Source organism: Xiphophorus maculatus, chromosome 23 (assembly GCF_002775205.1).
Source record: "Xiphophorus maculatus strain JP 163 A chromosome 23, X_maculatus-5.0-male, whole genome shotgun sequence".
Lineage (NCBI taxonomy): Eukaryota > Metazoa > Chordata > Actinopteri > Cyprinodontiformes > Poeciliidae > Xiphophorus > Xiphophorus maculatus.
In genome coordinates this window covers 8,807,599-8,834,845 of record NC_036465.1, presented here as the reverse complement: position 1 = coordinate 8,834,845, position 27,247 = coordinate 8,807,599, and the positions used below count along the sequence as shown (strand labels likewise).

At 39.0% G+C, this 27,247-nt stretch overlaps 1 protein-coding gene across 1 annotated transcript in view; it reads right to left on the bottom strand.

Moving 5' to 3' along the window:
* The window catches only part of apln (apelin), a 32,381-nt gene extending 5,892 nt beyond the window's left edge, over positions 1 to 26,489 (bottom strand). The window contains exons 1-2 of the mRNA XM_014468947.2: positions 26,099 to 26,489; positions 485 to 651 (exon numbers count right to left, since the gene is read on the bottom strand). Coding sequence (XP_014324433.1) covers positions 491 to 651; positions 26,099 to 26,165 — 228 coding nt within the window. The 5' untranslated portion in view covers positions 26,166 to 26,489 and the 3' untranslated portion in view covers positions 485 to 490. The remainder of the gene's footprint in view (positions 1 to 484; positions 652 to 26,098) is intronic.
* Between the last annotated feature and the right edge of the window lie 758 nt (positions 26,490 to 27,247).

Sequence of the window (27,247 nt, the reverse complement as noted above, 5' to 3'; positions counted from 1 at the left end):
ATATCTGAAATGCTGCCATACTGGTGGTGGGACCTTTCCTCTTGTTTCTCTTCGCCGTTGTTTTTTATTTTCAAGCCGTTATGAGGCACAGTCGTGGAATATTCAGTCACTTCTGTGCTAGTTATTCAGCAGGTCGTTGCTAGGTAACCAAAGAATGAATGAGTTGCTAGGTTACCAAAGAATGAATGAGTTGCTAGGTTACCAAAGAGTGAGTTAGTTAGTTGATTCCACCAGCGTTGCTTAGCTAGCAGTAAGAGGTTGAGTCTAAAGCGTTTCCTCTGCATACATCTCCCAGAATGCTGTGCGGTTCTGGGTTGGAGTTCAGTGAATATTCTATCAAACGTATTATTTATTCATATTGATTATGTCTCTATCGCAACATACAGTATATTGCTATTGACTATTGTCCAGTCCTCTGATATAGTAATAAAAAATCCAATATTTAATATTTTGGTCATATTGCCCAGCCGTAGGAGACACTGACCTTGCTCTAGAACGGCATTGGCCCCTTGTGGGAAAGACGGGGCCGTGGGCGTCTTCTCTTGGCTGGTCTGTGGGTCTGACCGCCTCTCACTGGGTTCTGCTGGGCCATTTTTCTCACTGTAGCTGCCTCTTCCAGCCCTCTGCCATGCTCCGTGGAGGCCATGGGACCTGGAGGACACACACACCAAGGAATCAATCAGACAACCAAAAAAGGTAGAGTTACCCAACTTTTTGACAGCGAGGGTATTAGTGGGAACATTGGTGCTTGAAGCAAGACCCTAAAAGGGATCAGACTGCTAATGGATGAGGACACAAGAGACAAGAATGAATGGGTGTGTGTCAGAGTGTGTGTGGGCCCCTTGGAGCCCACCCATCAGCACTGCAGGCGCATCAGGTCAGTGCAGCAGATACCAAGGCGAGAAACCTAAACCCCTCATGTTTCATGTCACCATCACTCTGCCTGGAGTTTACAAAATCCTCGACACACCAAACGCAGCAAAGGAGCTTCCCATGCTCAGGGATGAGCTTAATCGCGCTGAAACAGTGTGGATTCCCCTCGTTTACACGTCTTCAGAGTGGACCCAGATGTTCTTGGTCGTCTCTCAATAAGTGAGGCCTGATCTCCTTAAGCTCTTTCTTTCCCCTGGGTTTGGTCCACCCAACATGCCGCCACACTCCCCCTCTGTTTGTTCAGCTCATTTTCTGGCATATATGTGTGATCTTTTATGCTACATCCATTTTATAAGTTGAGTGACATTTGAGCCAAGGCAGCGGAGGAGTTCATTTCATTTTCACTTCATTTCTTTAACTCTCACCTTTAGAAAAACATTGAATATTATGTGCAAAGTGATGAATATGTGTCTTCAGCAGTTGAGCTACAGTGTTTTCACGTTTTGTCTCCTACAAGTTGAGATTTTATGTGATGACCTAACGCAAAGGAGTGCATAATTGTGGAATTAACATGTTTTCAAAAATTTAAACACCTTAAAATCTGGAAAGTGTGGCAGGCAATTCTATTAAACTCTCTCACTTTTAGCTTTTGGGGTTTCTCTTCAAGCTTTCGACGTCATTCTTCACCAAACTAGCTAAAGTTTAGTCAGGTTGAAATGAGATCATCTATGAGCAATGACAAATCTTGGTGACACTATTTGAAGGGCCGTGCATACGCCTGACGTAACACCTGTCATGAACATGAAGGAGTCTTTGTGAATGTTTATGAGCATTGTCATTTGGTAAATAATGACACTCTTAATGCAAAGCTGACCATTTTAATGGGCTTTTTAAATGCAACTTTGCTTTAAAAGTATTATTATTTTTACCAAATAATGCAAAATTTATACTTCTAATGGAGCTTTAATGTAATTTTCAATGCAAATCTGCATTAAAAATGTCATTATGTACCAAATTACACTTCATGACAACAGTCATAAACATTTATAAAGGCTCTTTCATGTTTATGAAAGTGTCATGTCTTCAAATACAGTGTTACCATCAACTGGTTTTGGGTCTGGACTTTGACTGGGCCATTTCATCACAAACTTATATTTTGATAGGATCACTGACACCTGAACTGGAGAAGGAAACTTTTTTTTTTTTTATTTTATTTTGAGACAATCTTCCCTCAGTGCCTTTACTTCCTGCATCTCCAGTCACAAAGCTGATTGACATTATTCACATGAGGTCATGACATTCCTCCCCTCGGAGCGGCGGGCGCCATTTTTAGAATTCCCCAGGGAACGACCGTCTTTGGCTCTACAGCGGCCTGAGTGAGGACAAGGCTGAAGACAAGTCTGCCGGTCGACTGCGAGACTCTAAAAGTTAAAAAGTTTGCTGAGGAGCTTAGAAAAGCCAAAATGATGCTAGGTTTGCACTTTCCTTAAGACTTTTCTCATGACTTGGTGTGAGTTGAGGCAGTTTTGGTAATAAATACTCTTAAAAGAACAATTCATCTCTGTTTTTTTTTTTAACTAGTTCATTTAAACAAAAAAACTTTCTTTAAGAGCAGAATTCAAAAACATTTTTCTGGAGTTTTTATTAATTAATGTCATCCAGTTGTGGCTTCATGAAGTTTTTTATTCAACTCAAGCACTTCAAGTCTCAGTGTTTAAATAATAATGATTGAGTCAGACAGCCAGAATATTTTCAGCTTATATCCCTGAAATGCCAGACATCTTAAGTTGCATTTCCACACTAATCTACTTCCGTGACCAAATTACTCAGCCATAGCCAACAGTGGGCTAATTAATTTGCAGCATATTTCCACATCTAAAGCATACCTTTGACCCTTGGAGCAGTAATCTGTGCATTATCCCCTTGTTATTGTTCCACAGATGCAGTGAAACGGACGTTCACACATCCTGGAGGAATTCAGCGCATTTCTTTCAGGTCCTGGAGCCTGAATGGTGAAAAGGAGAAGCTGGGAGTATCACTGGGGGTTGTGTTTCTCCTGATGTGCCCATAAAAACGCCTCTTCATTCAGATGCAGAGCACACAGACACACAAGAATGAAGAAAACAAACTAGTTTATTTAGAAATGTTACCTGCAGAAAGTAACTACTTTCATGTGCAAAGATGAAACTGAACATTTCCTTAAGGATTTAAAACTTAAAGTATGCAAGGATTGAAATTGGTCCAAATGTTGAATTAGTCAAAAGTATACATACAGACCTGAATAAATGCATTCACCCCATTAATATTTGGTTAAACAACCCTTACAAGTTGCAGAGAAACTGTGTTTTGGACAAGTTTCTGGTAAAAATCATGCTGGATATTTGACCTCTCACCTTTAAAAGGTTAGTTACATTGTTTTTTTTAAATAGTTCATATATTTTCTTACGGCTGAGGTTGTCATTCTAAAAAGTTAATGTTTGCTTTATCCATTTAAGCCCCAGTTTGACATCATTTTCCAGCTATAACACAAAATTCTGTTCATGATAGTTGAACATTTTGGACGTAGTTTTCATTCTTCCAGTGGCAGCTAAACAAACCCCCAGCATGAAGCTACCACCGCCGTGCTTGGTAGCTGGTAAAGTGTTCGCAGGTTAAAAGGCTTTATCCTTTACATTAACATTGTGACCAAATCAATAAATATTTGTCTCATCTGACCAAAAAACTGCTTCTGCGAGAGCTTCAAGTTGGAGCCAAACTGTAGGTGTCTGTTTTAGAGGAGGGATTCTTGTTATTCTTGAATGTGTTACTTTGTGTTGGAGCTGAAGAATATCTGTCCCTCTGACATAGATAGTCAGCCCTCTTGATAAAAGCGAAAACTTCAGTTTTTAAGAAAATGGTCGCTTATCAATTAACCGTTAGTCGATTGATAAGATCAACCAGCTTTAGATTATCTCATTAACTGATAACGGTTACCGCCAACCCATTTAATTTCCTTGTGAAAAGCATTAAAATGGAAAACTTTGGACGTAACGAGTTTCAGACGGGGTTGCAGACATCGCTGAACCATTCAGGAAAGCAATTTGGTCGAAAACACACCCGATAGCCTGCTGCACATTACCGGTGTTTAGGTTACCCTCCACTCTAAAGACAGCAACACGTACACACCGCAGTGCGAGTTTGTAGAAGTAATTGCGCCCCGGCTCACACAAACTCGCCTGTTTTTCCTCTCCGGGTGGCTCAGCCTGTCACAGTCCGGCTCCATAATGAGACAATTTAGATGTCTCCTGTCATTGCAGGCTGTCAGCCGAAGCTCCTCACCGGGGATTCAGGGGGAGCATCCCGCGATCCTCCTGACAAATCTCAGCCTGTCCTATCTGGCCACGCAGGGAAAAGTGTAATGAAAGCTTCTAAAAATAAGCCAGCCTCGGCGATAACACCAGTGGTATAGATTAACTCTCTGTGGGGAAAGGATATCAGAGTTGTTGACGGGTAGTTTTTATCTCGACTCCTCTATAGTGGAGGAGATATAGATCGAACATGGAGGCATGGGTGGAAATGTTTTATAAATCTGTAAGCTACAGTAAGGATCTATATTCTCCTGAAATGTATACATGGATAATGTTTTTGTAATGCTAGCCAAGCTACTAAAGACCGTTTAAAATGTTAAAAAACAATTAAAATGATTAGTGAAGCCTTGCTCTGTCACACAGCACCATATTGTATTTTTGGTATCGATCTTCTGATACAAAGTAAATACAAGGATTAGTAATTATCACCAATACTGATTGATGTGATCAAACTTCTCAGGATTAGACGTTTGACTTTCCTCAGGATTCTGACTTTTGTTTTACTCATAATTCTCAGTTTTGTCTCGTCTCAGAATTGACTTTTGTTTTCTTAAGTTTGAACTTTCAGATTTTTTTATTCTACAGAATTTGGACTTTATTTAAGAATTTGGACTTTTTACCCTCAAAATTCAGTACCGGTAATTGTTTTTCTCAGAATTTTGAATTATTGTCTCACTACTGACTTTGTTCAACAGAACTTTGACTTTTCCTCAGAATGTTTTTTTTTTCTTTCTTTTTTGGTTGAAATTATGACTTTTTCTGTCAGAATTATGAGAAAGAAAGTAAAACATTTCTTGAGTGCCTCTAATCCTTTTCTGTAAACGTCTGACTTTAGGGTGTTTTTGTAGTTATTCCTTTGAGTTATTTTGACCAATACAGACTTTGGACAAACTTTAAGGATCAACAAAATACTTTTATAACACATTAACACAACAAATAGTGACAATAGTGAACCAAACCAAATTAGTTAACATTTTTCCAAAAATAAAGTATAAAATATTATCACTTACAGCAAATAAAAAAAAATCTGCTTTGAGTTGAGAAACTACAGTACAACAAAGTAAAATATCACTTTGCTGAAGGAAAAATCTCATTTATCTCTGTCCAAAGTCTCGATAAACATCGCCACAATCTGAAATAAGATCCAGTCTCTGTCCTATCGTGTCTGATCTTTCCCCATGAGAGATCTCCATGTTTGTGTTGCTTTGGTCAAACAGCAAAGCGGCTGCTGGATAACACGTGTCCCATCACAGTCAGCATCTCTCCACCATCTCTGGTGACCTTCAAGCCCCCACTTGCCCCCTTTCCATCAAAACTCAGCACATCTTCCCTTGCTTGGTAATTCTCTCATTAAAGTTTAATAACAGGGGAATTTCAGGAATGCTTTGTTATCGCTGCCACTGCTACTATCATTACCTCCGCTGCTTTGAAAATAAGAAGAGTAGGCGTGTGTATGTGTGGAGAGGTAGAACCGATTAGTTGATAATGTCAGAAACTGGCTGTTCCTCATGCTAATGATGAATGGCCGCTTCCCGATTCCTCGTCCTAGTTTTGCCAACTCCTGAGGTGAAATATGTTATGATGTCTTCTTTAAATGGCCGCCTCTCTGTCTTGTTGTGGCCTTGTAAAAATAGGAATGCAGGCTCCATCACTGGAGCCTAGAGAGATATACATCCTCTGCTTGTCCGTCCAGGCGTTTGGTTCATCGCCAAGTTGCCCTGATGGCTACCGAGAGCAAAATATATATCACAGCTGTGTGTCGATATGGAAACGCAGCGCCTCCAACGAGCAGGAGACGCTTATTGATAGTTGCAAACCTGATTTATAAGTATTGGCTGCCAAAACCGCCGCCGCTGCCGTGATAAATGTGCGTAAATGGAGCGGCAGGATAATGGGTTTTCTAACAGATTAAACCTTGCTCGTCTGGAAGTCAAACTACAGCAACAAACGCTCACATTCATCAGAAAACATCAAGTGTCAAACATGCAGAGTTTGAAGAATGACCAACACAGATTTCACCCCCGCTTGGTTTAATTTTCTTCGTCGGTGCAAATTGATTTGTTGCTCTGAGTTTGTTCTTCTCTTGTTGCTCATCTCTCATCAAACTCATCAAGAATCTGCGGCGTGCAATCTCATAGTTCACTTTCATGGTCGGCGGAGCTTTTCAAATCTAATCTCTCCTCTGTGGGTTATTTTCACAGTTGTTATATCTCTTATCTGACACCTCTTCGTTCTGCTTCTGGCTGCATTTTGTATGGATGTTCACTGAGCTCTAAGACCCCCACAAGAATAGAAATATATTGTTTTGTTTTTATTTAAATGGCATAAAAAACGACTGAAAACCAAAATGGATGAATACACTTCACAAACACAAAGTCTTACCAACCAATTTGGTGTAGCTTTGTTTAAAGGCAATAATTTCTTAATGTTGATGAAAAAGTTCTGGTTCTGGTTGGAACTAGCACTTTTTCATCAAAATTAAGAAATTATTGACTTTAAACAAGCTCCTATATGTTTCTGTAAAATTACTTGTAAGTTAGTTTTCTTATTTTAAGTGCAATAAGCTATTTGCACTAGTAACTAGACAATAAATATTTAGTTTTTGCAGTGTAGTTGCAGAAATATACATTGATTTGGCCATTTTTAACCCAGTATTAGCTCAACACTGTTACAACAAACTAAGTTCAGTGAATTAGTTTTCTGGTGCAGGTAACATACTGACTGCTTAAAAAACACCACAGAATCAAACTTCAAATCTCCTTTAATTATACACCTAAAAAGCCCTTTTAGTTTTAAGTAAAATGCCTTTGGAATTTCCCCAACAGTCTATGATGTTTTCTTTATATAATAAGGACAATAAACTTGTTAAATATTATGTTGGATATGTGAAACAAGAGGCAAATTACAGCTCTGTCACATTGTTTTCTTACCAGATCTTTGTAGTTTTTTTAACTAAAGGAATATTCCTCAGTTTTGTAACTGAGTTTCTGTCAAAGGTTTATAAGCAGATCATTTCAAGTTAGAGTCTGATAACAGTCAACAGCTTTTATTCATTTGTACACCACCTTTCTTTACTATCAAGTTGTTATTCTGACAGGAAATACTTTGTGGCCTCAGTTTTCAGTACATGTTTCCCACAGGAACATAATTAGAGGTGGACCGCTTCATGCGTCGGTTACCCGAGTAAATAATTCTGTTGAATAAAAAAAACCCAAATAATAAACTAAGACAACTATTCATGAAGTCATACTAGCCAAAAACACCATGATTTTTCTGCACCATGAATTAGTTGTTTTATGATAGCAGAAAGCTGCTTTTGTCTTAGCTGTTAGCTTCACTGTTATGGACCAACTTATCAAGATTTTTACCAAATGAAGAGCGCCATCTAGACGTTATAAACTTTTAATAAAACTTCTTTATGAAAAAGAATTTTTTTTTCTCGTTATCCGTCAAAATACCAATATTAAAGGTGACTTATCATGCTTCCTTGAACAGGTCAGGATAGGTCTGTGGGCGATAAAAAACATTTTTATTATATTTTATTCCACAAAATCATTCTTGGATGATGAGATTTTAGTCAGCCTGATTTCAGAAAGAGTTCTTTTAAGGCATCTTGTCTTTAAATCTAAATAAGCTGGTCACGCCCCCAGTGCAAAGTTTACACTTGCACGTGAAAGTGGCTGCAAACAAATGTGCAATTATCCAAATCTGTGTGTTTGAAAAGCAGAAGTGGAGCCTCCTACACAACCTACAAAATGCGGAAAGTTGTTTCTGAACTTCAGGACAACAAAACACTTGACTATTCCAGCAGCCATTGTACAACACACACAGCGCTAAAACCAGCTGACCAAACATGCTGGAACTCCAATTTGGTTGTTAGGTAACGGTGCAGTCCCGCGTCAATTGTGACTCAGCATTGTGGAGGTTTTTGAAACGGCAAATTTTCCAGACACCAAAAAAACATGAACCTAATGTTAAAAAAGAGGCAGTTTTTTTGTAGCGTCTGAGACCCACATGAATTACAAAAATGTGCAGATTGCCTTTAAAAATCCATATATTCTTGTTGCACAGACTTATATAAAATCAATAGTAATACGGTAATAATCTAGAGTTAATCGTTTCTGCATGGAAGAGCTGATAGTGTGGATGTGAACTCCTCAGTGGAAGAGAGGAAGAGTTAGTTCCCTGGTGAGTGTAACTATGGTGTTTTGCCATGACGTTGGAGATGCAGGCTTGCTGTCATGTGCCTTCCTCCTTCATTCACTAAAAGGAGAGGAGTAGCTTCAGCTAATGCACTACTTTAGCACAGCATTACCTCAGACATACTAACCCACACATCCAGACAGAATCGTGTTAAGAGCAGAGATGCTCATGCTGCATAAGCACATTAAGGGATCAGGGCTATTAAGCCAAGGATGAAGTGTGTAAAATGTGCCAGAAACAGAGCCAAACATTCTTTTAACATAGCATAAGCCCCATTAGTGCTGCAGCATCACACAGTGGATTTGTTTGGTGCCTGACGGCCTCCCCACACATTCATCCTGCACATATGGACGGGTTTGTGCCAAGGAAGCCGTGCTTTGTTGTTAATTTCTGTTTTGATCTGTAAAAGTTGTAATTGATGTCTTTATTTGATTTGTTTATGCCGATGTAGTATATTCTTGTTGTAACTTATTTTAATGTTCTCACTGGTTTATTATTTCAGCTCATAGTGGAGCTTAAAAATGAGGATTAATCGTGATTAATCACGATGAATTGAAATAATCGTCATCTAATTTAGTAATCGATTAATTCACTTCTTTTCTTGTTTTGAATCAAATTATTTATTTTCATCTTTTAACGTATTTCTAATATTGTATAAAAGAGGTTTAAATGAAAAATCTACAGGATGTGTCAAAATAATCAACATGATAATCAATTAATTATCAAAATAATCAAGTAATTGCCTGAATAAATGATTAATCACCAGAACAATAGAGAGAATATTTGATTGACGGAATAATCATCAGAATAATCCTCAGACTAGAGATAATTGGTTGTCAGGATAATCGATTAACCGTCAGAATAGTCTGTAGGATAATCGATTGTCAGAATAATCTGTAGGATAATCGATTAATTGTCACAATAATCCTCAGACTAATCGATTAATTGTCAATACAATAGAGATTATTGGTTGTCAGGATAATCGATTGTCAGAATAATTGATGCATTAACTGTCAGAATAAATTATAGTATAATTGATAGCTAAATTAATAGTTAGCTGCAGCCGTAGCAATGCCGCATATTGCTCTCCCACCAGCCAGTCTGGGCCTCGGTAGAAACTGGTACCGATCGCTTGCTGACTTTCAGGCCTGGTTGCCATGGCAGCCGTTGTGAATGGTGCTCAGTTTGGAGCAAAGAGTCTGACAGTGTCAGCTGATATCGACCAGGTTCTCAGTTTGCAGTTTTTCCTCTGCACACAGTCAGAACGTGCGATCGGCCGTCTGTGCTCGGTGACGTCTTCGGGCTCCTCTGCGGGCCACTTCACTCTGCATCTGAGTGCTCCTGCAGGCACGACGAGGGGATGGGGGCTATTTTGGTCACAAGCACTTTTCTTTTTATTCCTGCTGCGGACTGTTTGATATGCATCATTGTTGTTGCGTGATAATGCTAGGCCTGTGGTTGAGCTGAAGGCTGGCTTTGTCTACACCAAAATCCGTCGAGGAAACCAAAATGCATGAAAAGTTACTCCCATTACTGAAAGCTTTTGAGCTGAACCCCTTCCAAACCCGGCTCTGGAAGTTACCCCACGCACTCTCTGAAGGTTCAAAACTAATTAAAAACAAACCGGGCGGCCCTGAGGCTTCTGACTTTCCACAGATGTCCTTCTGAGTCTGTGAAGTTCAGTGCTGTACGGCCCTGAATTAGAGACTGTATGAAATGATGAGGTGTGAGACAGCATGCTCCGCCATGATCAGAGCTCTGTGAGTTCAAAGGGCCTGCCTGCAGCAGTTAATGAAGCCTGTGACTCCCCTCACCACTTGACTGCCTCTTGGTTTATTCACAATCTCACTCCAGCTCAAGAGGTGAATTTGTGGCTACAAGGTTACTGTGGGTTGCTACCTACTGAAAATGACCAAAAAAAGAAAACCATATATCCATCTGAGTGGGAAACCACAACGTTTTCACTTTTACTTTTTTATCATAAGACGTGTTGAGAAGTCTTACATTTTCACAAGATCTACCTTTTGACTTTAAATGTGTAACAATTATATTAGTAACCCATTATTCTATCGATTACTCTGAGTAATCAAAGTAGTAGTTGATTAATTGATTAATCATATAAAAAGTCATCACACTTTGCAGCTTTATGCAATATTAGAAATTCATTAAAATATGAAAATAAACTAGTAATTCAATTCCAGATAAGAAAATAAACATTCTATTGCCTAAATGCAACAACAGAGCAGTCCTTCGGTGAACGCTTGATCATTTGTAGCAACGGATGAACCTGCAGCTAAAAAATACTTCTAACATCAACTTATGAAAATTTTAGCCCTTTTCTGCCTGACTTAATGTCAACACACAAGTATAAGGCTAATCTGTTAGCTATTTTCTGATCAATTAATCACCAGAACAAAAGAGAGAATAATCAATTAACCGACAGAATAATCGATTAATCAACACAGTAATCGATTAATTGCCAGAAAATCGATAGAATAAGCGTTCATTCATTAGAATTTCTATTTTTTTTTAGATTAACTGATTAATAACTGGACAGCAAAGGTGATTTATAGGAGATTTTTATTATTACAGAATTTGAACTAAGCTAAAAGCTAAAGCTTAAAGTTTTTCAGCTAAAACTTTGCCACTTGTTATTTGGTCTTAGAGACACCCATCCCATACAAATGTTTCCTAATAAGCTCCGTTTTAAACAGTTTTTTAAGCTGGTGTAGATTTTTTAAAACTCATTATTTAATCCGTATGTGTCAAACTCAAGGCCCAGGGGCCAAATCTGGCCCGCCGTAGCTTTTTATGTGGCCCTTTAGATTCCAAATGATACCAATAAGTCCTTCCAGTTTTTCACAATCTGCAAAATTCTCACAAAATCAACAAATCTCCACATTTTCTTTCTGATTTTACTCCAGATTTTCTCAAAGTTGGCCAAAGTCTTGGAGGAAGAGCTGATTATTGACATTTTAACAGTTTGATTGGTTTTATTAATACATCCTGGCACAACCGGGCCCTTTAAGAACATTCAGATTTTTGATACGGCCCAAAGTGAAAATGAGTTTTCACCCCTGATTTAATCCATTACATAAACCTTCCTTCCTCACTAATAAACAAAAACTATTTTTGGTTTCTTTAATACATTATTTCGTTTTATTTTCTTATCGTCTTAAACTACAACCCCTCTCTGTGTCACATAACATTTTTTGCATATTGTGTGAAATATGCGTGTATAAAGTTTTTTTTTTCAGAATTTAGGATACTTTATAGAACAGGTTGAAGTCTTGTACAATTTTTCGGCTGGAATATGGTCAACAATCAGAGACACAAACACAAAACGCCTCCTTAGGGAGGTTTTTCCTCCCAACTTTCCACTGGATGTGCCAAACATCGGCGGCTATAGGAGCAGGGGAGATGCTGGGTCTGCTGTTTCCGATAACAGCGTCACCCGTACGATGCAGGCGGTAGGTAACGATACCAACCGCTGCCCTGATCTCCAGAGACCGCAACGTCAAGGACAAAGGGATCCTCCAACCATCCGTTTCCATGGACACACATCAGCAGTGCAAACCAGGCCCCTCCCTCACCTGCGTCGCCCCTGCTGTGAATCTGCATGTCTTCCTCCATTAGACATGTAGCAGAAAGAGAGAAACTGAAAGCCACAGCAGAGCAGGTTTCACTGCAGCTTTTAAAAATGTGAGGCAGACGGTTTCATCTGAAGAAAATAGGGAACATTTAAAGGAAAAAGTGCCTGCATTGAGTCGGTTTCTATGTTTCTTAACCGAACTTAGTTATCAAAGAGAAACTCCTGAAGCAGATATTAACCTCAGGAAGAGGCATGTAATCTACAGCGAGGCCTGTCGCAATAATCAATATATCAATTAATCACTTAATAAATTTAAGTGACCTCAATCATTTCCATTTGCGTGATTTATTGTTTTTCTCTTTCTACTGAACACTGGATGGTAAAAGTTTTCATTCTGGTGTTTTAGCCTTTTGTAAAGGATAATTTTGTTTTGCACAGACTTGATTAATTCATTTGTTGTTTTTATTTTGTTTATTTATTTTGCACATTTAAAATGTCTTCCAGGTCCAGTGTTGAATATTAATCAGAATTTAAAGTTTATTGATCTTTGAGAATGTTTTCTTGTGTTATTACACCATTATCATTAAACAACAATATTATTGTTTATCGCAATAACTTCTGGGACAATTTATCGTCCAGCTAAATTAGTTATCTATATTAGTTAATTATATTTAGGTATCACTTTATTGTTGTCTTGTCTTTGCTTGTTACAACTAAGCAACTTAATAAATTAATCACATGATAAATTAAAATGAGATCAATAATTTCCATTTTAGTCTATTTTATTAATATTTTCAGTTTTTTTAGTTTTTATTTCCATTTTATTGTTCTTGGTGTTTGGATATTCAATATATCTTCTAGTTCCCATGTTAAGTATTCTTTACAAAATTACAGTTTATTGGTCTTTCAAACAGGGAACTTGCATTTTTATGCCATTATCAATACATTGAAATAACGTCAAACAACAATATTACAGTTTATTGCAACAATTACGACTAGGTCTAGTTACAACGTACTGATTTAAAGTTTTTCTCAGACATCGGTGAAACTGTAACATTAAATTATGACATGGCCTCTCCATATGTTGAGAAGCTTTACAGAAGCTGATCTACCAGACAAAACTATTAGTAAAGAAGCTAATTTAACAGAAATAATGCTACAAAATGAGAAAACAAAATGTTATTCGATGCTTGGATACAGAGAAAATGCTAAAAAGGCACTGCAAAGTGAACATTTTCCTTACATTTCTAGTGTTTTATTAAAGATATTTATTTGTTTTTGTACTTTTTAAACAGATTTACAGGATTTTACCTTTTTGTAATGACACACTTGTTTTGCATTACTGTGTTTTCCTTTAACGTGCTGCACACATAAAAACGTGTGCAGCACATTTCCTGGTGTTTTCTGTGTCAATCCAGCGCAATGAAACACGATAACCAAATTCGTCACACATATTTAGTGAGGAAATAAATTTTTGAAGACTTTCACTGACTGGTTGAGCTGCAGGTGAGCTGAAGTTCAGTTTTTTTTTATTGGACCGCTTTGCCCAGAGGGAGAGGATAAACTGTTTTCCTGATCCGGAGGCATGTTTATGAATTCCTTATATTGTTTAGCTCTTCTATTTTTACAAACATCTGTTTGTGTTCAGGGGCCTGAGTGAGACAGAGGGACCCAGCGTGGGGCCCCATCCTGATCCCGGAAGCAGCATGTGGGGAGAGCCATGCTATTATTTAGAGGCTGATGGTTGGATTGACCAGCGTCTGAAAGTGTGAAATAATCTCCAAAGGGAAATAACTTTTGTGATCAAAGGCAGAGCGATTTGGATGAATAATGTATGATTTCATCAATGGATGATTTCTGTTGTTACTGAAGGGACCCAGGAGTGAGGAAGATGAGGAAGACTGTGCAGAGGAACATAAGAGCAGAGGTCCTGGCGTTTTTTAAAACCAGATGATGAGCATCAACATGTTCGGTTATTCTCTGAAGAAACCAGTAGGGAGGAGAAATTTACACTGCAAAATCACTAAATCTTACCAAGAATTGTTGATCTAGTAATTTTTAACAAACTATACAAGCTTGTTTTTGGTCATTAATTTCTTATTTATTAAAAAATACTTAGTCCACTGGCAGATTATTTCATTTATAAGAAAATATTCTTCCCATAAGTAAAATAATCTACCCCTGGAAGCAGTGGTGGGCCGTCAGGGCCTGCAAGGCCTTCTCTGCTGGCCTAAAAATATCTGAATCACAGACTGATGTTAATTATATTTTGTCCATGAATACGTATTAAACAAATCCAAATGGTCTGTCCGCTTCCTTTCATTGCTAGCCCCCTGGTTGCGCTGCTTCCAGGCGTGTATTTTCATATTTAAGCATTTAACCAATCACATTTCAGCCACTATTTGTTGCCAGGGTCAAAGAAATCTGCCTGGAGGCCCTGTAGCATAAAATAAATGTCCATCAAACTGTTGCTTCCACCAATCAGATTTTGAGTTGGCGACACCAACGCCCTCTAGCATACGTACGGAAACGTCAGCGTATTGACACGCTCTGATTGGCTAGTCAAAGAGCGTACAAGAGCTAGCAAACTGCATCTGTAGCGAGCTGCACAAGCAAAGATATTGTTGTGTTGATTTAATAGCTGGTTTGTCAACCCGCAATGGGTGAAGGAGGAGAAGAAATGGATTTGGTTAGAGATTTACTGTCAAAGACATTTTCAAGACGGACTTTTCAAGAAAAGCTGGACATTGTTAAGCTAGGTCGGGCAACTCCGAAGCTAGCAAGCCTGTCACAACCAGGAAAAGGATTTGTCCGCCACTTTCAGTCTACTAACTAAAACTGATGCCAGAAATACGACAGGGCAGGCTGGACTTTCAGCATTAGCTTCGATGGCGATAGAAAAGGACTTCTTCATGGAACTGAAACTCACGGATAATCTGCACAACAGAGTAATTGAAATGTTCTTGAGGAAAGAAAGGAGGATGGATTTTGTGTACAAATAATCAGGATTTTTGGTGAGTAAAATGTTGCTATATTCCTAAATAATATTGCAATTATATCAGGTTATTTTTTGATGCTTTTTTCATGTGTGTCGCAGCTGTAGAAGTTTTATAGCCATAAAATAGTTTTTGAGGGTTGGGTTGATGCAGACGGAGCACTACTGAAGGCCTCGGTGTGAAATGCACGGCCGCCACTGCCTGGAAGTTGTATTTTGTCCTCCATATTAAGGAATGATTGACTTAAAACAAGCTTATATATTTTGCTAAAAAGTTACTTGTAACTGTGGTTCGTCTTAATTCAACTGTACTTAGATATTTGCACTAGAGACCAAAAGTACTTGATAATATTTTGTTTTTTTTTTCAGTGAGCCCGTAATTATAAAGTGGAGTTCAAATAATAAGTACTTTTATCCCCCCTTTTTCATATACAAGTAAAAATCTGAGTGATTCACTTTTATGCAAACTGAGTCAAAACTTTGCAGAATGAACTTTTATTCCAGCTGAAAGTCTTTTGTGCAGCTTTGGACATATAGAGACTGAAAATGTTAGCAAAACTGCTCAAGCTAGGTTTGAAACGAATAATCAGATTAATCGTGATGAATCAATTATTGAAATGATGGTAATGATGATAATTTAGCAATTGATTAATCGTTAACTGGAGTACATAGACTCAAAAAGGCAATTTGTTGAAAGAACAACACATTCTGTACGGATTGTTCTTTCAACAAATGGCTGGTTTTGATTCTATATTCTCCAGTTAACTGACTAATTTTGTAAGTGATTAATTGTTGACGGTTATTTGAATAATTGATTAATCTGATTAATCGTTTCAGCCCTACTTGAGATATACATTTTATCCTGCTTTAGACTGATTTTTTTCATGTATCCTTTTTCATCCACTTCACAAATATGCAGAACTTTATCTAAACATCCAAAGATACATGTCCACATTTATAATTTGTAACATTAAAAATGTTAAAAAGGTTCAAGAAATATGAATACTTTTGCCAAGCAATGTATCCACAAATTCACGAGCGCTAAAATCGATCATCTTAGTCAGATAAGTAGAAGATTTGCAGCATTTTTAATCAAAAGCGAATTACAGAGATCCATAATGGCTGCTGTGGAGGTTTATTGTAGCGTCAGTGTCCACATTTATTCAATCTGTCAGACTGATTTCCTTTCCTTCCACTCAGCTCCAGAAAAATGATTTCCTACGACAAATGGTATCTGTAAAGCAATATAAAAGTGTCACATTTTCACATTCTGGACTCCAACAAATGGAGCCTGAAAGTAATTAGAGCACCTGCATTCTTAAAGGCCGCAGTATTTATTCTGTTCTCTGGCAGCCTCCTTAATAAAAACGTCGACTCGGGTCGCGATCAGGAATCCGATCTGCCGCTACAAACACTCCCAATGTAACCCTTGATGTTGGGGGAGAAAAAAGAGTCATAAATCATTTCTCTTATTGGACGCAAAACGGAGCGCTTTCTGAAAAATATCTGGGTCTAATTAAGTTTTGAGGAGTGCACCCACCCCCAAAACTACACTGGTTACTAAAAGAGGAAGCAGATCAGGTTCATTATTCCCTTGATTAAATATATCTTTTAAAAAAATACAACAAATGATTCCTTTGCTGGAAATCTCAAGCAACCTCTCAGCTCCTTCCTGTTTGCCCTTTTCCTCTTCTGCCCCCTTTGGACCATCTTTTACTTCTCCTTTGCTTTTTCTCTGCTTCACTGGATTTGCTCTCAAGGGAACATCTAAGTGAGTAGATTTATTAATTTTAAAGGCTCTGAATCACATTACAGCGGTCGCATATGCCAAAGTCTTCAGCCGCCGATCTCTCCTGAGACCGTCAGCCCAAACGCTGGTCTTATGTCCAAATGAGCTACGAGTTTTCACTAAATCTCCTCATCGACTCCCAGACCAGCGCACTCATTAGTGCGTGGCTCTCCCAAAATGCACAACGAGTGATGATGCACAGATGGGAAGGATGTTTTGAAAAATCACCTTTCTGTATTCTCTACCATGTCATGATTCTGTAGTTTACATCATGGGTGTTCAAAGTGTGGCCCCGGGGCCATTAGTGGCCCTCTGAAGGATTTTGTGCGGCCCCTTGACCTCAATGCAAACATGGCTGGTTGATGCAGATAAGACACTTTTTTAAAAGATGTTTTTACAGAGAAAAACATCTTAGAAAATCTTAAACATCAACCCAGTTTTATTAAACTCAAAGCATTCAGCCCCAAAAAAGTAAGAAATCCGTCTTATAACACAAACATGCAAAACTTTTTCTATGTTTTGTATCAACAATGATTTAAAATGTAGTTAATTTTTGAGAAATAAAATTTTAGGAAAGGCACAAAGGTTTGGTTTAAAATACTTTTTATGCCCCTCATGTGTTTTCAACAAAATGATTTTGGCTCTCATGGCAAAATGTTTGGATGATGTGAAACCAGTTTCATTAGATTAAACAGGACAAGAATGGACACAAATTCAGCAAAAGGAATCTCCTTGTCAGAGTTTACACTGCAAAAACACAAAATCCTACCAAGTAGCTTTGGTATGGTTTTTATCTCAGTATTACCTTACAATTAACTTTTCAGCAAGATATACGATCTTGTTTCAAGTCAATAATATTGATTTCTTTAAAAAGTTATAGTTCCACTGACAGATTATTTAACTTAAATAAAACATTTTCCCTGTTATAGAGAAATTTGCCAGTAGAACTAGAACTTTTTAATCCATAATAAGGAATTATTGACCTTAAACAAGGTCTTACTAAAAAGTTACTTGTCATTTTTCAAATGTACTGAGATATTTGCACTAGAAAAATGACCTAAAAGGTTTTGTGTCTACTGTAAAAATAACTGATTGGTTAAAAAAAATCGAAACAATCAATGGTAGCATTAAAGCTTTTTTGGTGTTTTTAGAAATATGAAAGAAAGAGATGTAAGAAGCTTTTTAGAAAATTGTACTTTCTGCAAGTACAAGAGACTTCAATGGTTAATTCAGGCTGCCAAGAAGTGAGAGAGAACAAGACTTTCAGTAGATAACAGGAAGGCTGGACAGAGTACATGAGAGTTGTTTGCTCCTTCTAAGCTTTAAACTTGAGACTGTGATTGAAAATGTTAACTTTTTCTGAAACATACTTTCTGTGCTATATTTACTTGGAGGATAATAATTACAGACAAATCAGCTAAAATTCATACTGACAGGTCAGAGCTCTCCAAAACAGCCTCAAAGTTCTGATTGCATCATAAATTTAAAGCCGTTTCTGCACAAAATTAAACAAAATAGGACATTTCTTAAATATAATGGGTTAAACTCACTGTTTGTGGTATAGTTTTATAAGCATCACACGAAATTAGATGTTTCTGGCTGAAAATGTAGCTGTTGAGCACAACTCACTATTAACCATGGCTACAGCTATTGATTATTTTAATAATTGATTACTCTGACGATTAATCAATTAATTGGATAACAAATTCGGCATATTCTACAGATTTGTAATTTAACTACTTTTATATAATGTTAGAAATACATTAAAAGATGCAAATAAACATGATTTGGTTCTTTTTTTAAATTAAGAAATAAACATTTTATTGAACTGAGTGAAGCTAAAACTGGCGGAAACATATTTACAGATGTAGATGTTTTTATATTTAATGCTAAATCTGTGAATATATATTTTGCACAGCTTTGACTTACTGCTCTGAATATGTTGTTTTTCAGAAAATTTTCTTTTTTTGAGTCCGTATGATTATTTCAATAATCGATTAATCAGGATTTATCCGATTAATCGTTTTAGGTGTATTATAAACTGATCTATGAAAGTTTTGTAGATCCAAACAGTATTAGTTTTGTTCTCAAGTCATTTAGTTGTCATATTTCCCACTTTTTCTGCAGAATGAAAGCATTCAGCTGACACAATCTGAACTATAATTTAATTTCAGGTCACCCTGAATCAGTCATAACTTGAATTTAATCTCCTGTGAGTTAAAATGTCAGTCTTTCACATTGATGAGGAAATATTTTCGCCCACATTTCATTTTAAAGTAGTTGATTGTGTATACAGAAATGCCATAATTTGACTCAAGCTGTAGGTAGTTGACAAAACCGAACTGTTTACCGCTCCAACCCTGTGCTTGGCAGCTAAAGCAAGATGTTTGAGATGGTGAGTTTGGTTTTCATGCCATGCATGAGAACAAAACATCTCTGCTCCAGTGGTTTCTGTCCAGAGGACTTTGTTCTGAAAATCCACAGTTTGCTTAAAGGCCACTTTGCTAATCTAAATCATGCTGCAACATCAACAAAAAGTGGCTTTCTCCTGGCAAGCTTTCCAAACATGCTGTACTAGTTAGGTTTTTTTTTTTGACTGTAACTGGGTCAGTGGGGTCAGCGGAGTCTGAGGTGTCGCTCCGTCTTTCAGCCCTCAGATGTTTGACGTTGTTTAGATGTCCGACTCTGGGAAGACTGGCAACTGTCTAGCTTTTGTTTCCATCCAGGAATAAACTTTCTCAGTGTTGAATGTTGGAGTAAAAGCTGTTTGGATACGACCTCGTAAACCTTCATGGTGGCAATCGATTCTCTAAACCACGTGTCGAACCTAAGGCCTGCGGGCCAAAACCGGCACACTGTGGCTACTTATTTGGCCCTCTAGACTCTAGAAGGATGCAAAAATAGGAACTTCAGCATAACAATTGTGCTTAAATGTTATTTTGTCAGTCAAATAGGGATGCAAGTTATTAATTGAGTTGATCTAAAATTGATCGATCTTATCTATAGACTAAAGCGGCCATTTTATTAAGAGTATGAAAAGGACTGACCATCTATCCACAACACAAGAGGAAACATTCTAAATATTTCCCCTTGTGTCATCTGTATTAAATACTCACTGAATAAACTGAAAATTGTGGTTTTCTCACATTATTAAACATAAACATTTATAAATTATAACAAAACATGAACCTCTCAGGTTCCTGAATAGAAAACTCAAAGCTGAAACTGTAGGAGTTTGTCAAGTGTTTATATTTCAAAACAGAACTGCATAAAGTTACTTTTGCATCCAACAGAGACTCAGTGGCGCAGTTGGTAGCACTGTTGCCATGCAGCAAGAAGGTCCTGGGTTCGATTCAGGCCCAGGGTCTTTCTGCATGGAGTTTGCTGCCCTGCGACCCCGGAACGTTAGCTGGAGAGGCACCAGCACCTCCTGACCCCACTAGGGGACGAGGGTGTTAGAAAATGGATGGATGGATAGACTCCGTTTGAACCGTTTCCCTTTCCAGTTCTCGTATGGTGCTGCCATCTTTGTTTCTGTATTTACTGCTCCACTTAAGGTTGACGAGCAGTGCCCTCTACTGGACGGCAGCCAAACTACAAAGATAATCGTTTGCAACTAAATTTAATCTAATGAACCATAAATCGACAATTAATGAGTTGATTATTTGCATCCCTACGATCAAATTAAAGCAGTTTTAATCTGCATATTGCCGCATTACATCAACCAGTTCGTCCAATTTGTTGCCCAAATTTACAAGAGTCAAATCCCCACACTTATTCACTTTGAGTTTGTTGCAAATTTTCTGCAAGAAACGGTCAAAAACAGAATTAAAGTGAAACTAACTCCCCCCTGCAGGTGGCAGTATTTCCTACTTCTGCTGCCTCAACGCTACTTGAAGTCAAGTTACAGTCTGTGATCGATGTGGCAAGTAACAAAAAGTCATGTTTACTGTCATAAACAAGCTCAACTATTGCAAAATGTCTCATTAGTTCTACAAATCACTGGTTTTTATTGCAAAAATAAATTATTGTATTGATGAATTTGAGGACAGCACTCGTCAAAATGTAATGCTTGTCTCTGGTTTCTCCATTGTCTACTGTATGTTTTTATTTTTTCTGACTTTTAGTTTGGTGTTTTAGATACAAATGAAGTTGATTGATTGAAAAAAAAATCACAAAAACAATCTTGAAATTCTGGATGGACTGATTAGTGTGAAAAGATGTTAAATATGTCATTTAAAGAAGCTATTGATCGATATGTTAATGGATTTTATCGATACATCCATGATGTTGATGTGGCCCTAAATGAAGATGAGTTTCACAGCGATGCACTGAACTCAAATCCTCCATGCTTTGTGGCGTTTTAAAGCTGGATTTGAAGGAAATGGTTCTCTGCTGACATGCAGAACCTGTATTAGTGTTTGAATCGTCAGATTATTGGCTCTGTTTCGCTGTGATGCAGCATGAGGTGGAAATCCAGGGTCTTCATGCAGCAGACTCCATCTGACGCTGTGGGTGTGTTGCATAGTGAGTAATATAAACCCAGCTGCTCCTCTCAAAGCTCCTGTGTCTAAAAAAAACAAGCCTGTCGCTTTGATTTTACTGTAATCTTGTAATAACCTTTCTGCTTTTCCCCTCTTTGACCCGACGGCTTGCCCGCTGTTAGGGAGTTTTTATCCGCTGGACATCTGGAAGAGTTTAGCCGCTTCACTTTTAAACACACTGTCCATAATCACATCCACAGACTCAAACATCTTCTTTACGTTACAAAAAGCTGATTCGAGTCAAAGCATCCTGCTTACATCTGATTCTGGTGCAGAAAGAATATTATTAGTCATGGGCCATTAGGCAAACTGTGTGTAGAAATACCAAGATTTTACAATTTCATGGTTTTAACACAACAATTTAAAACTAAAAAGCATTTATAAAGGGAATGTTTTTATTGAAAACAGAAAAGACACAGTAATTTTGAAGCTAATGTAGCATGCAGACTATTAGGATGATAAGATTTAATGTATTTATAGTAACAAAATCTCAAGAAAATAGTCGTACATTCTCCTTTTACCTACTAAGTAGCTTTCTATGGACAATGCCGACCATAAATAGTAGTTTGTTTTTTCTTTTAGCTGATGTGCAGACGCTGATATATTTATACTGTTTTTGGTGATTCTTGTCCTTTTATGCAGAAATAGTTCCTTCCATCATTCATTGTTTGTTTGATTTTTTTGTTTGTGGAAGGCAAACTCGAGCTTCAGATAAATTACCTGTTGGGTTTCATAAAGTTGTTAATCTAAATATAGATTTAAATGACCTAAACAGTTTGTTTTTGTTTTTTCTTTTCAGCAACATATAGGATGTTGCTTTGAATCAATAATTAATGAGTATTCATGAGAAAGTACCAGTTTCACTGGCAGATTATTTCACTCATAACATTGGAAAAATTTCTTTTTATAGCCAGAAGAGCTAGAACTTTTTTTTTTAATGAATATTAAAAAAATATTTACATAAAACAAGCTGTATACAGCTCTGGAAAAAATTAAGAGACGTTAGTTTCTCTGATTTTACTCCTTATAGGTAAATGTTTGAGTAAAGATGAACATTGTTCTTTTATTCTATGAACTACTGAATGTCTCCGAAATTCAAAGCAAAAATTTAGCATTGTTTTGCAGAAAATATCAAAGAAGATGCAACGCTTTCAGACCTCAAATAATGCATAGATCAAAGTTCATATTCATTTAGAAACAACAATACTAATGTTTTAACTCATAACTCAATATTTGGTGGAAAAGCCAGGAGGTTTTCTATGAGGTTCAGTGCAGTGGGGTCTTAAGTTTTTCCAGAGCTGTAGATGTTGCTGAAAACTTAAGTAATGTAAATTAGTTTTGTCTTATTTCAAGTGTACTAAGATATTTGCACTAGAAGCTAGACCAAAAACACTTGGTAAGAGTTTGTGTTTTTGCAGTGTAGGACTGTAAATCCAGAAAATTGAGTATTATTGACACCATAATGTTAAAACCCTTGACACCTTAAACTGTGTCTGATCAAGCCATCACAAAACGTCTTTATTACTTAATACGTCTCTGAGCATCATAGCAGGTCTGTCCTGTATGCTGGCGCTGCAGAGCCTGCTGGCGCGGACAATACATCAAAGTCTAATGCAGAATAATAGCTCTGCTGACAGCTCTCATAAAGATGCCCTCTTCTCGAACAGACGATTTCTCCCTCTGATAATCGTGATCTGGGCGGCGGATCACCTGCTCCGCTGCTGAACTGCACCTGCGTACATGCATGCATGTCTGAGCCAGCTGCTGCTGCTGGTTTTTTATCTCGTGAAGTCTCCTGGTAAAGACTGACAGGATGTTTCCACAGCAGAGAAAAGTGAAGCTTTGATTTCTTGTAAGAGGCTGTGGCAGACGTGTTTTGTGAATAGGGACTGTTTACATGCCATCCCCGAGACTTTCACAGAGGGAGGAAGAGTGTTCGGCCTCAGGATGAATTATGGATGCCACATGTCTAAAGCTGGAGGCCACTCTTCAGCCAGAGTGCTTTTCAAGGATGGGTAATCGAGGTGTGCTGCTAAAAGATGCTAATATTCCACAGAGAAGGCCTCAGAATCTCATTTAGGATGCTGAATGGGTATTATAAACAGCTTTAGGTTGTTGAATAAATTGCCTGTTGCACTACAGTTTTTGTTAATATGCATCTGCATCATAAATATAATTACACATGGACACTTCCGCACCTCGGGTCACAGAGATCCGGTTCTGTATTCGTTGCATCCGGCACACTTTCCGTTCTTTTAACCAATCTGTTGTTTCTTAGAGCCACAGATGTCTGGAGGGGAGAGGAAACACTCTAAACGTGAAAACCAATTTCCTTTAAGGGGACCTATTATGCAAATCTCACATTTTTATACTTCCATTTGAGTCTCTGCTTCTTCTAAAATCAGCCCAAGCACTTAGAGAAAAACACGTAGCTGGTTGTTGGCAATAAGTTCATGTTTTTTGGTGTCTGGAAAATGGGTTGTTTCAAAAACCTGCCCCACGTAACGTCACAAATCAGCAGGCACTGCCCGTCACCTAGAAACCCCAGAAATGCTCAGTCCGTTACCTAGCAACCCAAGTTAAGCTCCAGCACATTTGACTACTTTATACACTGTACAATGGCTGCTGGAAAAGTATTTTGTTGTTGGCTTACTCTTTAGAAATATCTTGGTAAAAACCAGCCACTAGTTCTGCTTTGTCCAGAGGGTCTGGACTTTGTTGAAGTTTGTATTTGTACCCAATCGCTAACATTTGGCCGTGACATATGTAAAGCGCTCTACTAATGACTCTACGAAGCTTTCCTGGTAACTTCCTGCGCTGTAAACAACCATCTTCCACTGCAAGAGAGAGGTGCCGGTCCAAACAAGATGGCAGTTAATGTTGATTCAGTGTTTGGAAACGTGGCCAACATGGACTGATTGGCTTCTCTCACTTCCTCTGGTGCCTTTGATTAAACTACAGGCAGACTACAATTCAGAACAGAGCAGAAGATCAAAGTCATCGTTCACAACTTCTCTTTCTTTTCACTGATTGGCTGAATTTCAACCCGGGCAGAGAAATTCTCTTCAATGGGAGAAAACCCAGACTGAACTTTGACGTGAGATTAGAATCAAGTGAAGCGGCGCAGGAGGGCAAAGGCCAGGCTAATTCAGAAACCACTTGCTGCATTCTCGGTTGTGCAGGAGACTCTACTTCTGCTTTTCAAAGATATACGGTTGTACAATTGTGCATCTGTTTGCAGCCATTTTCACGTGCAAATTTAAACATTGAGTTGGGGGGCGTGGCCACCAGCAGCTTATAAATGACAAAGCGCCCTGAAACAGGAGCTCAAAATAGGGAGAACTGAGCAGATGAAAATGTGAATCTCAGAATGATTTTTGTTTAAAAAATGTTGTGAACAGGTTTTTTATAGACCTATAGCTCCATCCTAAGGAAGCATAATAGGTCACCTTTAAGATGAAAGGCTTCACACCCACTGCCTACATGCAGAGTCTCTTCCGACACCTTCCAGCGACGGCGCATACTGTAGCAGAGGCTTGTGCTACGCAGACACACTCGAGCTAGCATCCCTCCCCACACCCATCGGCGCCGCAACACGCTTGCATCCCTGCCTCCCGTTCACTCCATTTCTCCCTCTCCCTTCTCCTCCTGCCAGCAGAGCCAGCCGGGAGGGGAGCAGAAAAGGTGCAGAAGCAGAAGGACTCGGCTGTCGAGAGGGATGAGCTTCCATTAAAGCCCGAGGCGCAGCCGCCTTGTTTCCCCCCCTCACGTCGTTCGGTGTGGCACGGTGGGGTTTTTCAGGCGTGGAGCACGCTCAGCCACACGCAGGGCGTGAAAAGCGACACTGGCTATGATGCTAGATAATTGCTTCCCATTTCCCCCTGTCCTCAGACAAAAATAGCATGTTGCCGGTGCAGCATGGGAGCTGTGATTGCTGTGGATCGACGCACAAAGTGGACAGCATTTTCCAAACATAAAGTCTACACACCACCTATCACCAAATCATGCAAGAAATGCTCCATATGCCAGCTTGAACAGTCTGGGAAGGCTCCTCAACGTAAACACAGCTTGTGTGTGCGCTTTTGGTTTGGTGACAATCCCAAATATAGTCCAGACATTTACACAGGCCTAAGTGTTGTTTTTTCACACCTCAGTGCTACCTGCATCACATCCGCACATCGAAACTCACCGCCGAACTCATTCCCTCCCTGAGCCAGCCCCCATCTCCTAAGTTCATGTTTTTCTTCCACATAGCGGACATTTCAGGTCCGACGGATGACTCCAGAGGAAAATTGTTTATGTTTAATCATCCTCATCGATGCATTCAGCAATTACAGGAGGCATGCATTCATCTATAGGCGCTGCACAGCCAGAGGCATGTAAAAACAAATCAAGCTGCAAATAAACAAGATTCACCTCGCAGAACATGTGCAATGCAAATCCTATCTTTCATAGCCAAAACTGGCTCTGCACACCGATAAACCATCTCCAGGTACTGCAAACACGCATCCAGGTGAAGCAGGGAGGCGAAACGACAAAACCCACATTCAAGTTGAGTGTGAAGAACAACCACTGCAGTGCAGTACTGTACACAACCAGGTGCTGAGATCCCTGCCTTTTTAGAGCCCACACAAGGCTAACCATGCTGGGTAACTGATCAACTACAGCTGCCTGCACAAACACAGGGAGAAATATGAGCAGAAGCAAAAAAAGAGGGAGAGGACGAGCGACAGGGCCGGCCTCTCGCGTACTCACCAGCACCGGCAGGACACAGCAGAGACACCAAGAGCACAATCACCAGCGTCAGGATCTTCACATTCATTTCTGCACTCCCCTCTGGCTCTCCGCTAGTCACTCGCTGATATACTGTAGTGGTGTGTGTGTGTGAGAGAGAGTGTGTGTGTGGATGGGAGGGGGAGAGAGCAGCTGAGCGAGCAGTAAAGGAGAGAGAGAGAGAGAGAGACTGTTTGCTTCTGTGTGTGTGTCAGTTTCTAGGAATGTGTGTGTTTGTATATCAGTGTGTGACAGCTCCCTCTCTAAGACTGAAGGCACGTCTTTATCTGAGCGTCTCTTCTTCTGTCAGAGGATCGAATCAAGTTCAGAGGAGCTGGTTCAGGTCTGTCAGCGTGCCGGTGCGCTTGTGAGCCGACTCGGTCATGTGGCTTATGTATCACTGACTCTGTGGGTCACAGACAAGCCCTCCTGCCCCACCATCTCCACCCCTTTCCTGCAAACACGCAAAAGCACGCGGCGGCGGTAGCGGAGGAAACGGGGGGTAAAGGGGCTGGCGCATGCAGGTTTATGATAAATCCCTAGTTGAAAAGTCTTTGAATCAAACGGGATCCAGAAATCTAAACACCAGTTCATGATGGGAGGGAGGGAGATGAAAGAGAGGGAGGTGCGAGATGAGGTTACCACACTGCAAAAACACAAACTGGTTAAAAAAAATACCACTGGCAGATATTTCACTTATTACTAGGACTTTTTCATCAATATGAAGGAATTATTGACTTTAAGCAAGCTTCAGTATGTTGCTGAAAAGTTACTTTTAAGTTTGTTTTGTCTCATTTCAAGTGAACTAAGATATTTGCTCTAGAAACTAGACAAAAAATACTTGGTAAGACTTTGTTTTTTTGCAGTGCAGCTTTTGTCTTTTCTCCAAGGTGCGCCACTAAATCATTTGCGCTGTTTGAAGTTGGTGACACTCCGAGCAACAGCAGGAAAAAACCGATCAGAGCGGGCCGACTCCACGGCTCGCAGTGTTTGTTTCAGCCGCACCGTGAAGTCATTTGTTTTATTTCGCTACACAGATTATATTCTTTCCGTGAACAAAAGCCGCTATGAAGCCGCACCCTGCGAAATAAGCCTGCTTGTTTCTTATGTCTTGTTTATCGGACGATAAAC